The 14,465-nt window shown below is 40.2% G+C and overlaps 1 protein-coding gene across 1 annotated transcript in view; it reads right to left on the bottom strand.

The window, feature by feature from the left end:
- The window catches only part of SUCLG2 (succinate-CoA ligase, GDP-forming, beta subunit), a 103,012-nt gene that overhangs the window by 39,833 nt on the left and 48,714 nt on the right, over nucleotides 1-14,465 (bottom strand). Inside the window, exon 8 of the mRNA XM_010131489.1 lies at nucleotides 13,614-13,756. Coding sequence (XP_010129791.1) covers nucleotides 13,614-13,756 — 143 coding nt within the window. The remainder of the gene's footprint in view (nucleotides 1-13,613; nucleotides 13,757-14,465) is intronic.

The raw sequence follows: 14,465 nt of genomic DNA, 5'->3' as shown, positions 1-14,465 counted from the left end.
TTCCCCCTATTATGACTATTAATTCCAAATCTATCATGCAGAATAGCCATCCATAGTTTACACGAAGGCTTCTTTAATCACAAAGTTGGCATTACCCTGTCAAAGGACAGAGCTTTATGTTAACTTTTGCTTAACAACCTTCTTGGCTGGAGCCTGTCTGTAAACAGGCTCAATCTGGCCAAGCTGGCAAAACAGAGATTTCATTCCCTTCCCTGGTTACGTGACCAGTGAGTGGCTTACACGGTCAGCCCAAATGTCATCACTCAAACGCAATCTCGTGGCACGGGTGGCAGGATCGCTGCACCGCTTCCACTGCGGAGATTCTTGGTTGGAGGAAGATGATGCTCTGCCATAACCACTACTGGCTGCTCCTCTGCACTGAGCAGTCTGCCAGCAGCCACAGAGCGCTCCCGCTCCCCCTCGCTCACAGGGGATGCACATCTGGTGCTTGGCAGCTCTTTTGGTTGCTCAGACTTACCCTTAAATGATTAGAAATGGTTTCTAAAGCACAGCAATGCCCAACACTGCATACGAGTCATACACGACTTGTGTGGGAGCAGCGACCACATACGTGCATGCAGATGCTCGCACACGCACGTTGCCCTTTACACTGCAAATAGCATGTATAGAATAAAAAAAATTACGAGTCATACACGACTTGTGTGGGAGCAGCAATCACATACGTGCATGCAGATGCTCACACACGCACGTTGCCCTTTACACTGCAAATGGCATGTATAGAATAAAAAAAAACGTAGTTCTCTTTTCCTCATACTCGTTTGATGAGTAAAACGTATAAACGGAAGAGAAAAGGGTATTTTTAAGTGATGGCAGAACTTTTGAGGTGAAAATGGTGTTGTATAGGCAGGGAAATTCTTTTCTTCTTCATTAAGAATATCTAAAATAGCACAGTATCTGCTCCACTCTGCCAAACAGTACAGACTACATAACAATTTGCAACAAGTAAAGCTACCTTATTCTTGATCAACTCCTCTAATTGTTTGAAAAAAACTTTAAAATTTTTGCTTTTTTTTTTTCTCCTGCTGTGAACTTCTGAATAATTTTGAAAATTTCAGCAAAATCTACTTGGTCAGACACTATTGACCTGTCTTTCCACACACGCAGGCGCTTATTTTCTTTTAGCTGGAATCTTCAAAGCCATTTGGTTCAAATTGGACAAACACATTTGCATTAAAAAAAATTATTAAAAAATAAATTTTCAGCTTTTTTCATTAAGTCAGTCTTCTTCCCGTGAAGAAACGTGTGGTGTTCCACTGACTCAAAGAAAAATCAAATTTCCGTTAAAAAAATCTCAGCTTTTCAATTAAACCTTCCAGTTACAGTAACAATTTCTGCTATCATTTAGGTACTACCATTGCAAAAAAAAAAAAACAGCTTACAATTTCTATTCTGCTTTACAGCAGAGACATAGGAAAATGCTTGGCAACTGGGACGCACTTTTCTCTGGACAAGCAGAGCCTAGACAGGATCCCAGCCTGTGCCAAAAGACAGCAGTAGCCCAGTTTGTAGCTTCTAGCCCCCATGGCCATCTGCTGTCTTCGCACATACACGATCCCTTCCTTGGGCACTCAGCACCACGAGCAACTCCCCTGTAACACCATGAGACGTACCAGCACCAGAATGAGGTACAGAACCGTATCCAGCTAATTTGTAAGTACTCTTTACCCAACTAAAAAAGTATAGGAATATCTAATTTTGCTCACAGATTTGTAGGAATGAATCAATCCATGTTGGTAGAGGGTTGAATTACTCATTTCAGTTTTCACTAGAGCTTCTGCCCACATGTTAGAAAGGAATGTATATTGTCATTTTAATAATAGAGAGAGAATGTGCTTCTTAAATACAGGTAATTAAGATTACTTTCCTCTCCAGTGCTTTCAAAGGTACCCACATAACAAAAGAAGGCTGGATTTGGTTGAATGAAGGGGACAGAAAAGCAACATCCTCTGAGTTGTTCCAAAAGGAAGGGAAATACAGAGGAGCAGAGACTTCCCACTTTCTATTCATCAGAGCAAAGCCAGAATCTGCTACAGTGTTTGGGAGAATAAAACGAACAAATGTGGATTTTTAAGATGAAGAGAAAAGTTTAAAAAACAAACGAACCAAAAAAAACCAAACAAACCAAAAACCAAAACCACATAGGGAAACTATTTCCCTCCCCAAAGCTATCAGCTAGAATCCTAAAGAAAATTCAAAAAGTTAATTAAGCTCAGGATTATATATTTAATTCAAACCAATGATTAAGTGAACAAGAAGCACTCACTGTACCTGATGTAAATCTAGTACACAAAATAATGAGTTCTTTTCTCCAGGACAGTTCAAGTTTGGTGTACAAAGATAACAGTGTGGTAACCACAAAATCCAGTACATGCGCAGACACAGTCTCCAGGTTTCGCCCAGCTTTTGGCTAAAGTGGTTATTTCTGTTGATCTTGGCCTTTATACCCTCATGGTGCTTTATACAGTCTAAGTACCACTATACCCCACTCTCAGTCAGTGACACGAATACTGAAGCCACCTAAATCGGCTGAACTCTTGTGCATCTGAAGGAACCGCAGTCAGATGCCCTCAGAGCTTGTTCGGAATATTCCTCCTATTCCTCCAGCCCTCCAGACTACTTATATAAAAGAACTTCACACTGGGAGGTGGAATAACTACTGTTTTCTGCAGATTGCCATCAAAAGGATGAGCACCAAAAGAGATAAGCTTTCCACCTGTCACACCTAAAGAAAACACCTGATTTTAGAGACTGTCTAGTACAATGCCCTATTGAAAGGTACCACACAGACAACACCTTTTGAGAAACAGGACTCATTTCCATCTTCCTACAAGGATAGTGTTTCTATCAGAAGATGAAACCAAACCTCTAGCAACAGGAGTAAGAACTACTCACTGGTGGTAGATATGGGCTTGATTTGCGAAGTACTTCAGCACACGACAAGCTTTAAGAGTGGATAGACTCATTTATTTCAGCTTTAGCCATTCACTCAGAATAATAGATAATAAAATATTAAAAAACTTGAAACAGGTTTGAATATCTTGTTGAACTGGAGCATGAATAATGAAGTCGTGAAATAATTCATTCCTACCTGAAACAAAACAGAGATTCCAGGGAAGGAAATAGTTTTTCCCTCTTTAATTCAGCCATATTTCAAATAATTTTTGTCTCTTGAATAGCTTTTTCATCACCCTGTGCTTAGCTATGCTAAGAAATGGATGAACACAGGCCAAGGATATTTTCCTTATTCAAAGACAAATTAAATACATTCCTCTGACTGGAGAGACAGTGAATCCTGCTCTAAAACCAAAGTTCACATACTTTAGAAAAATATATTCCCTACCTCAACACTAAAATAAATTGAAAGAAAAAAAGGCATCTACAGCAGAATACAGAAAATATCAGATACACTTGACTTCAAAATGCCATTTCTTTAGAAATGGGTGGATCTAACAGCTCTTTTTCTTAAAAAGATGCCAATGAATTGAAAAGCTACATATTTGCCAGACCTGCATATTATTCTAGATCACATCACTGTGCCTGTTATTTCAGATGGCATATAGGATTAGTAATAATAGGTTAGAACAAGATCACCTACCTTAATCTATTTCCTACATGAGGATGCAAACCAGAGCACAAGTGTCACAGCAGAGGCAAATGCAACATCTGTATTTTTTCACACAACTCCCTCCTCTTCCCCAATAATCACATCACTGAACCTGACACTACATTTTTTCAGCTTAGACAGAAAAACATCATTTTAAAATGTTTCAAATTCCTCCCTCCACTTTTTTTTAAAGTATAGACATCTTTTTACACTAAAAATCTTCACAAAATCAGGCCCTTTTTTCTTCTGTCTTTAAAAGATAATTTTATGATGAGAAAATGCTCATTAATTTTGTCATGTTTCACCACTTTTCCCCCCAAAGTTGAGTATTATTCTTTGACTAACCTATGCTCTATCTACTTGTGCTCCATTCTTCAAGGGTGCTTCCAAAATTATAAGCAAAACCAGCTGATATTCATTACACTGTCAGAAGAAAAGCGTGTCTTACCCCAATACAAATGGCTAAAAGCACCTACTTGAAATATACAGTTTATCATCTAGGCCTGTTTGTATCGGGAACAGATGGAGGTAAGGTGATTAAATTTCTTCATTTTGATGGAAAGAACAAACACTTTCCTAGACAGCTGGAACACCTCAAACCACTTAAAAATAATGAGTATTAAAATGAGATTTTCTCAACAGAAGAGCTTAAGTAAGGACACCTACAACTTTTAATATACTATTTCCTATCTATATTATCAAACGATTTGCCTTTTGTTCTCCCATAAGCATGCTAGATAGATGATCTATAAATAGATTCATAACAAATTACTTATCTCACCAAGATGAATTACCAAACTGAGATTCCCAAAATATCTTCCCTTTTTTATCCTCACTGTGAAATGAGTCATACAAATTTCCAAAATTTAATCAATTTGTAAAGTACAGTAAAGGATTAAACACTTTCCTGATGTACTAGGCATGGCATTCCCTTTCACCAGGCAGTACTACGTCACACAAACATAACCGCACGTTCTGTTGCACAGGCTGGATATGACACCAGGCCTTCGGCAGTTAGAGGTGATGCTGGACAGCTTTTCAAGACGGAGATTTACTGTCTGTATTGGCCACCCTTCATTTCAGGCCTTAGTTTGGAGCGAGACGATGAGACCATGCTATGACATTGCAAGAGACGTGTACTACCCCGTAACCGTTACCATCTACTTCTCTTAACCACATCCCACCACAGGCTCAGCCATGCTGGCTCATCAGTGGACACCTCAGAAAAGTCCAGATTCTCCAGTCCCCAGCACTAAAGAGCAAAGCAGCCAACACAAAAAATCCTTTATCGCTTTGATCATTAATCCAGAGTATCTCCAAACACGCAGGAACCGCCCACAAGTGCTGACCATACAGCAGCCATCTCAAGAGGGTGAGGCAGACTGTCTTCCAAGGGAACGGAAATGCCTGTTCTTCTGTCCCTATCATAGAAGGGCCACCACTACAAAGAGGGTTAACTGGCCTAACAGTTCAGTTTTTATTGTGGCTCTTTCACAAATTTCTTAGCCTTTACCTTCTAAGGAAACATCTGTGATTTCTTCTTAATCCGCCACAAAGGAGGCGATCACAAAATCTCTGCAAGGTTTCCTCCTGTTTAGTCAGTTTATTTTCATATCCAGTTTTTAAGATTCATTACAGCCAACTTTAAAATGCTAGAAGGCATTCAACTTGTCAGTGCCTATAAATAATGGCATATTCATGTTAAAGTATATTTACATATCAATTACTTAAGACTCAATAGTACACATGCTCTTGAAAAATACATTACTCTTGACCATAAATCAAGACAATTCAACTGTGCATTTTAAATGCATAATTGTCCTCACATTTTCATAAATATTGGCAATATGCTATCAGTCTCTAAAAATGCTTCAATGAAATGAAAGAATGTCTTTTCAATACTTTAAGTGCTCTAAAAGATGACTAGTCATTTCACACTACTTCCTGCAAAACTGCACAGACACATTAGAAGAAATCCTTGTTAAAGTTTTAGTCTGTATTTTCTCACCAGTGCAGCACTAATAAACATGTGGGGAAACTCCTAAAGTTTCTATAGCATCTATAAAAGAACTATGAGCTGCTCCAATACTCTTGGTTAAAGGCAAAATACCTCCTATATGTTTGGAAACTACAACAGATACAAAGGGCACAATAACTCTATTTGATAGAGCAAATTTTCAGCTACAAAACACTACTCTTCAATGTAGTCACCACCACTGGCTATGTATCTGTACTCATATTTGTACCAATTTCTGAGGCAGAAAATACAATATGCCTTCGTCAACTTCTCCCAGGTCTACAAGATGCTTCTGTGCTCTAATAGGTCTCTTTCATCTCTACCAAACTCTCATCTTACATGATTGCAATCTTAAACTTCGACAAGCTTTGAGAGCCAAGGCGCTATTGCCCACATAAAACTACTAATCACAGCTTTAGGTATGGGGCTGTTCTCTGAAAGAGGAAAAGAAACCTCCAGTCCATTGGCTCCAAGGTAGGACCAACTCTTCCTGACACACCCTGCAAAAATTTTTGATTAGTAATTTCTTAAAAACTTGTGGTGCTGTAGGACACAACCCCTCTTTGTGCTGGACAGCTTTCAGACAGCTAAGCTAACCTCACTACTTCTTGCCTTCCAGAGCAGACAACGACCTGCAAAACTGGGCAGATTACCCAGGTTCACTGGAGGGGTAACCACACACCTTTTTATGTCTTCCTCTTTCAACCCTGAAGTCTTTTGGTCTCTCCCCACATGTTCACACACTCCCAAGGCAAAGGGGGCTCTCTACATGCTATTAGGAGATAACATTAAGATGACACAGTAAGATCCAGCTTCCAAAACCTATGTGGTACACTTCAGTGACTGCTTAGACGTCAACTCACACAAATACAAAATTGTAACATAAAAGAAACAGGTTTATTGATTATGATTTTATTTTTTTTAAATATAGTATTCCACTTCTTCAAAAGCAATGCTGAGCAGAGACTGCCGGCAGGACAAGGCTCGGCAATCAGCAGAAAAGGAACAGTGATAACTTTTATAATTTCCATAGCACTTAATTTCTTTAGACTCTAATTTTTGATCAGTGTTGAGAGCAGTAACCTATGGCAGGTGAGTGTTAAAATCCATGCTTCACACAGAGGGGGAAAGCAGGGCAGGTAAAGCTTGAGCTTTCAAAAGCATCCACTAAATTCCAGTGCCACCACTTTCAGATGCCCAGCTGGAGCTATAAACGGCTTTGCAGAGATGTGACCACTGGACTGGCAGTTAGCACTCAGGGAACAGTAGACTATAAAACACAGGTATTACAATAACTCTTTGGCTACAGCTTTTGGAGTACCCAAAACTGCACATGATGCTTCTCCCTCTTGTGTGAATCAGGAAAACACACAAGGCATAAAGACTTTTCATGCTGTGTAAAGAGCTGGGAAATGAAATGTGTAAAGGGTGAATATTTGAACGAGAAAGCAAAAAGATTTCTAATGAGTCTGTAAGAATAGGGTTCCTCTGCATTATCTGAAATGACACGCAGTCTGACAGTTCAAACAAATCCAGGGCTAACCCTCTGTTCTATATCCATAACCAAACGCAATTTACACTTCCTTTTATTCCTCACCATTATACACACACTGACACAGGCTGCACGTGTGATAGAGATTACCCCATCCTACCGATTTATGGGTTTGCATTATTGTAACATTGAGAAATCTGCTGACAATTAATCAGTTAAACACAGAAAATGCAAGACAAACTATTCACAACCAGCCGGTGCTCTAACTAGGCTAAGGCTTGCTATCCCAGCAAGTGGTACTTGTTTACTTTCAGCCCCAATAACCACTCTCCTCAATGGACAAAGGCAGCCCTAGAAGAAAATCAAACGAGCTGGCTCTTTGTTTCTGGATGTTGCCTTTGATGTTCTCTTCCTCTTAGTCAAGACAGACTTGATAGCCTTGACTGATTGGCATGACTAATGCTGCAACAACATTGTGCAGATCACATTAAAGAGCTGTGCAAACCGCCTACACTCACAACTTGGCTGCCAACGTTATTTTTATTCTTATTTGGTGTGATTACAATGCCTCAAGTGCCCAATCCTGGATCAGGAACGCCATGTGACAACATTCCCCTCTTCTTCCACTCTCTCTCCTCCCAGACTGAAATGAAGCCTCAGTGGGCAGGATGCAGGGAATAATCGGCTGGGAACAGAACACACACCTGGCAACTCCTAAAGAAGCTTATCTGCCAAAATCCCTTTTTGGCTCAGGCTTGTAGCCCAACGGACAAACACTAGGCACAGACTCACTGACGAAGACAGATTTTTGCACAACTTCCAGGGCAAAACCCTCAGCTATACAGTCAGAAACCATATTCTAAAGAGCCTTTCCCCCCCCTAAAACAGGGGGCAGGTCCTTGTTTTAAGTCGCAGAGTGAGAGCAAATGGTTCAGTACATGCTGATATAGTTACTACACTCCAAACTGCCTGAATGCTGGCAGACTTTAAGATGTCTTATCTGAACTAGCTCACACAATTCTGAATTAACTCACCCAAATAAAGACCAAATAAATTATACAAGGCAAACATTTTTTTTCTGAAATCTGAGAAAAGAATATCCCACATCTTTCCTCTTAGTATATTGTTATCCCTTCTGTTGCCACGTAAGACTGCAATGTTAAGAAAACTAATGCTAAAAATCCTTCAAGCCAGAAGGATAAACAGGCGATAAGAACGTCTTCTGTAATAAGGCTGGATAAACTGTATTGCTTTCACACCAAGCAGAGCTGGAAAATAAGTGAATTGCAAAATTATGATTTAATAATACCCTCTTTCAGATTTCTGTTCACTTTCAGATGCCTGGAAAATTAAAGCCCCAACATCTCTGCTTCACATGCAACTTCACGGCGAGACAGATGAGTGTCATGCACTTTTCCCATCACAGAGGGGGACACAGAGATGCACCTGACACAAGTAAACAGGCAAAGCAAAATGACAGGAATAAGAATGCCTATTCCATATTAATAAAACAATAATTTGAATTTGGACTAAAAAATAGCTAAAGGAAAAAAAATTAAGTTTTGTGTGTGTTTGGTATTAATTATTCCCTGGATATGAGTTAACAGATGTCAATATGGAATATTCTTTCCAGAGAGATGCTTGTCAATCTGTCAATAGTATTTTGCTTAAATAACAAGCAAGCACTTGTTAACATCAATTGATTTGATAAGCCTTTAGTGGTATCATCAATGACAGGCTTCAATAAAGCTTGTCAAAGGAGCTTTAGGGGGAAAAGGAGAACAAGAACAACAAACAGTTTTGGCCTTTAACTGCCCATATTTCAGTGATGCTTTCTAATAAGAGTCAAATGTTAAGTTCAGCCAGTGGTAAAACAGATCTGCTTATGGTTTAGTTTGCTTTACTCATGTTCTTGAATTTTAGCTCCAGTTAAGGAGAAGGACAACAAAGGAAAGGGATGGTGTATAGCCAAAAGCCTGAGGAAAGGCTAGGTAGTCCTTTGCCTGGGTGGCGTCTCAAATACACATGCTATTTATGTCAGCGTTAATGGGCAACTCTCCTATACCAGTACCATACAACCTCATTTTTATTCTGTCAAGACAACATGGGAGAACATGGTAGAGGATGTGACTTGCTTTAGGGTGAGGTAAGATGCATCTGGCCTTTGTCTAACTGTAGTCACTAAATCTGTCTCACTAGGAGCCTAGTCATTACAGGCTCCCACACTCATTAGGGTCTTAAATCACATGATCCAGCCAGCCTGACATCTGAAACTGGATGCTGAGTCTCTCTGCAACATGTATAAAAAAGCTGAGAGAAAAACCTGCAGGGATTTAGGAGTGTCAGATATGTGGGGCAACTCCAGGCCAAAGCAGGGGCAAAGACAACAATCACGCTTCAGTGCCCCAGACTGCAGATTTATTGACAAGACAGGTTTTTTCAGCCTTAGCTTTTCCAAAACCTTGTTGAATCCTACAAACAGTCATCATATGGTAAATATAACAGTCCAGGTCTTCAGCATAAGTAAAAACAAGCACCTGTTGAGCTTGGTAAGGATGTGAGAGTACTCAAGGATGAGGACTTCAGTGAGGATGGCTGAAACAGCACTTCAAACACACAGGGGAGAGCCAGGCATCACTCAGAACCTCTGAAATACTGAAGGAAACAGCCTCTTCTACTTGATCATGGGACAGAGAAGGAACAATGCTCCTGCAGGGCCTCCCAGCAGCTTGAACACCCAGAATCGAGGCTTCTTCCTGTCTCCTGTTACTAGCTGAAGAGAGGGATGATGGTTCACTTTCTGCCAAAGCAGACACACGGCACAAAAACATAGAAACCAGACAGGCAGGAAGGGTGAAAAGAAAAAGAAAAGAAAAAGTCTGGAATTTAGATAGTGAAAATAAAGGAAATCAGAACCATTGCAATGACCTCTCTGACCTAAGAAGTATTGGATATGGCAGAATGCAAACAAGACCAGCAGAGTACAAAAGGATCACTGACTCCAGAGACAGCAGTTCCATCCAAAAGCCATTGGGTAACCTTTTGAAACAAAAACCCCACCTTTTTGTTTGTTTGGTGGGTTTTTTTCGGTAAGAATTATAGACACTGACAACAGCCGGATTAAACCAGCAGCAAACTAGCCAAGATCTTCATTTTTCTCAAAAACAATATCCCCAGCTTCACTAAATCAAATCATGGCATACCTGTATTTTTTTTGCTTTAATACAATATAGACGTTTTAAAGACAACTCTAGAGAGAAAAAGCGATCTATTCCAAAGTGCTGTTGAACGTTTCCTTCCAGACGATTTCCCCTCTTGCATTGTCCTTAATACTGCCAGTGCCACTTTTCAGCACAACAAAAAGCCTGTGCTTCTCCTTAGGACAGCCCTGCAGACCTTTTCTGTCTTCCTTAGAGGCTCAGTGTGGCTTGGAGCCATTTACAACAATTAATTGCCCCTCAAGTTCCCCAGAGCAAATTGTTTTATCTTCTCACACAAGGCACGGATCAGGTTCAAGGTCACAGGGAAGTGACAGACCAGATGCAAACTGTGAATGCTGCCTTAGCCACAGTGACTCTCGGCATTGGAAGCCTGCTATTAGTTAAGAAAAGAGAGGATTCGTTCAATTACCTCACTGTATATTAGTGAGCCAATGGACATGGTGCTTTAGCAGAGGAAATAACAGACATGTGCTACCTTTCCTGAACAGAACGAAATAGAACATGAAGTGTTTAATTTTTCAATAGCTAGTAAACTTATATTAATATATTTAACCTCAGAGCACTAAGAAAAACAAGGGCTTTGATGTTAGGCTGATATAACTGCCAGAGCTGCTACAGTCTCCTACCAAAATCAGCCTATTTTCCCTAATCCTAATTTAATCTCAGGTATATTCTTCATCAGTTACTGTCCAGAGAAGTCCTGTGGAAGTGAAATGGTATTGCTGATGGTCACAGTGACATAAAATGAAGGCAAAATCAGTCAAATTGTAAGGGCTGACAAGAAACAGTTCAGAAACGAGTCACTTTAACCCAGGAAGCCTCTGAGGGCTAAAAGCTGTGGTATGACTGGTCAGGTGCAGGGCTAGGCTCATAATGACTTAAGTTAGTAACTTAAAAACGGGTGACAGCATTAAATCTCGATAAAAACACAATGTCTGTGGTCAACAACACTGTCATGTATGTACATCCAAGGCTGCTACGGACTACACTCTGGGGAAAAGTAGAGTCTAGTGGGGCTCTACACAGTCATTCTCCCTTTTTTTTTTTCCTGGAGTGCAATGAAGAGAACAAGTGAAAGAGAAATGCAATGGAGCTGTTCTCTTATTCTTCCTGGGAATGGAGAAAAGATCAGAAAAGGCATGCACAAGGAAGGGGAAGCAACAAACCAGTGAGGAATGAGTTATGTTACATTCAGGCCTTTCTGCATCTTCAGCCAATGCCAGGAACAGCACACAGCTGTGCACAGACACAAGTATCGATGGCTGTTTCAGGTCTGTTCCTTGCTACCTGTTCCTCTGTCTGTCTCAATCAGCACAGCATCATTAGCCCTGCTGTAAGCAGCTCATGTTAAGCAGTAATATATAAGCAGAATATACAGTAGAAGAAGAATAAATTTACAAGTCAAATGCTGGGCATGCAGATGTTGTATAGCTACTGAAATGCTTTTTGTTTTAAAACTGTTTAAACTCGGAAAGTTTCATCTTCAAAATTAATACCTGCTGTTTGTGCTGGAACAGACAGAAGAACGTATTTACCATAGTGATAATTATCAGCTAAGTTGTGTATCTAAGACTTTACTGCACCTGCTTCTCCACCACTAACACAAGTTTCAGAACTAAATTAATCTCAGCCAAATCTTGATCATCATACAAAGCACGCACTGCAGAACAACTCAAACATGCACAAACAAATCTTCATGTGATGTCCTGAGAATAGCTAAAGCTCACACAAATGAATACAAGCAGTGTCTACTAGCATCAGGCAGTGAATAAAACTACCAGTTTTTCTAGCACGAATCTCAAGTTCCCTCCTACCTTACTTCTGCCCCAGGCAAGGTATCTTGCTTCTCTACTTCTCCAGGTCCACGTTTTTTAATGTTAATGGCTTGAAGCTTATAAGATCACTAAGCAGAAGGAAAAAAACAGTTCTCTTCCTGTGGGTCTTAAGAAAGAAGAACACAAACCTACAACTCTACAAACAAAAGGTCAGTACGACTCAGGTCCATGTGGATGCAAAAAGATCCAGGAATAATGTTTTAAATATGACCCTCTCTGGTACAGTTGAGTTGTCAAAGTACTATGTGCCTTAAAAACATGCAAGGAGAGTTACAGCTTACAATATGAACTCAATCTTTATTTTGTACTGTAGATTTTATTCCTGATTTTGCCTTGAAATCTTTCTGCAAACACTAGCCACCTTTGCTTGAAAACTCACAACATTTTGCCACTTGCTGCACAGGGTATACAATCACAACGATGCAATTTTCCCAGGAAGGTGGTATTAGAGGAGCTAATACAGGAGCTACCACCACAGACACAACGAACCTGATGAAAATGGACAGAAGCGCAAGAATAAGAGATAAAGGAGATAAAGCCAGACCCATAAAAAGAAGTAAAATGTTGAAACTGGGACTTCAACAGAGATGCTTAGGTGCAGGAGACAGAAAAGATGATCAAAGCCCTCTGACAGATTTTCATTAGTGAAGAAAAAAAAAATCTACAGCAACTACAGTTCTGGCTACACACAAAAGCATAACTGTGTGTTGGCAGGGCTGGTCAGCTGGCACCGCTCCAGCGCCTGTGCCTGATCAATAGCCTCTCAGTAGATACTCTACTTCTGTCTGCAAAGGGGACCAATGACCTCAGCATGCTAACAGGCGTCTCTGGAAATAACTTCTACTCAATACACACAGACTAATGTCTTCTCCTGTTATTCAAAAAGAAAAGAGCAACTGCACCTCCATCTGCAAAAGGAAGTCTTAGGATGTACCGGGCTCTGATTCCAGCCTGTGAACATTAATTAAAACCAGACTACCCTGCAGTGCAGAATCAAGATATTTTAGAAACTTTGAGCTTAAAAGAGTACAAATTAGGCTTTAGAATTAACTGTTTGCTTAATTCCCATCTTCCTTCTCACTCTACCATGCCACTACGCTGTTAGGAATGATACCTTAATATCTAAACCTCCTCACAAACTCCACTTCAGGAGCCAGATGTTCAAAGTTCAGCACTGTGATGCCCAGCATCACCACATCTGCATTTCATTCATGACTGACCAGCAAACTTGTCTGTGGACTGGGAACTGAAAAGTCAGTCTAGTGCTTCACAATGAAGTCATTTTCCTCCCAGATCACTCCTTTAGTAACTCATTCTTACTGCTCACACCACTCCCTGCATTTTCCAGCACACTACTCATAGCCCTATAACACAGCTGTATTGCTGCATGGGAAAGCATCTGGTCCAAACCCCATTTTTTTACCTTTGGATCAGCAGTCAGCAGCTTGAATGCTTGATATACTTGTGCTTCTTTTACACCTCCACCGAGATCCAAGAAGTTGGCTGGCTTTCCACCGTTCAAGGATATTATGTCACACGTTGCCATTGCAAGCCCAGCACCATTGACTGCAATTGTAAACACCGAGTGCTTATATTTCACAAAGAAGTACGTAAGATTTTTGAGAAGGCTTAAAACGTATCAGCACAACCATGTAACACATCTCAAAACATTACATAAATATCTACTTCTGAACAGGTCAGTAGCTATTCAAGGCTATCCAATGTAACAGACAATTCAAACTATGCTGTGCACACCCCAGCATTTAGGTTTTTTTACGACTGAATCAATTTAACGACTTACATGTGCACCTTCCCTTAAGCACATATGAGCACTGGAATGCTAATTGTAGAAATGCAAAAACTTCTGATTACAAAACAAAAAGACTCAAAAACTTCTGGGAATAGCGACAGCATCAGGAGACGGGAAGGACAAATTGACTCTTTAAGCTCCCCCCTCCCCATCAATAGCAGTAGATGACGCTTTATATTACTGGAAAACCAACTACTAAATTTTGGGGACAGATATCAGATGCCTCCGAAACTGCCTTTTATTTTGTGTTTGCATTAGTCTAGAAGCATTCCCAAGGACATGAATATCCTCTGAGCCAGGAAAAGCAGATGAGAATTATTTGTCCCCAGTAAGTTGCTCCTGCTGGACAAAGGAAGGCTTCTGTAGCACCTGAAATTCAACAGCAACAACTCATGAAAAAATACTGTAATGATGCCAATTATTGTTTGGATTTGTTTCATTTCATTTTCTTTTTTTTTTGGGGGG

Source organism: Buceros rhinoceros, unplaced genomic scaffold (assembly GCF_000710305.1).
Source record: "Buceros rhinoceros silvestris isolate BGI_N320 unplaced genomic scaffold, ASM71030v1 scaffold8982, whole genome shotgun sequence".
NCBI lineage: Eukaryota > Metazoa > Chordata > Aves > Bucerotiformes > Bucerotidae > Buceros > Buceros rhinoceros.
Note: the sequence above shows the minus strand (reverse complement) of the source record. Positions and strands in the feature narration are given on the sequence as shown.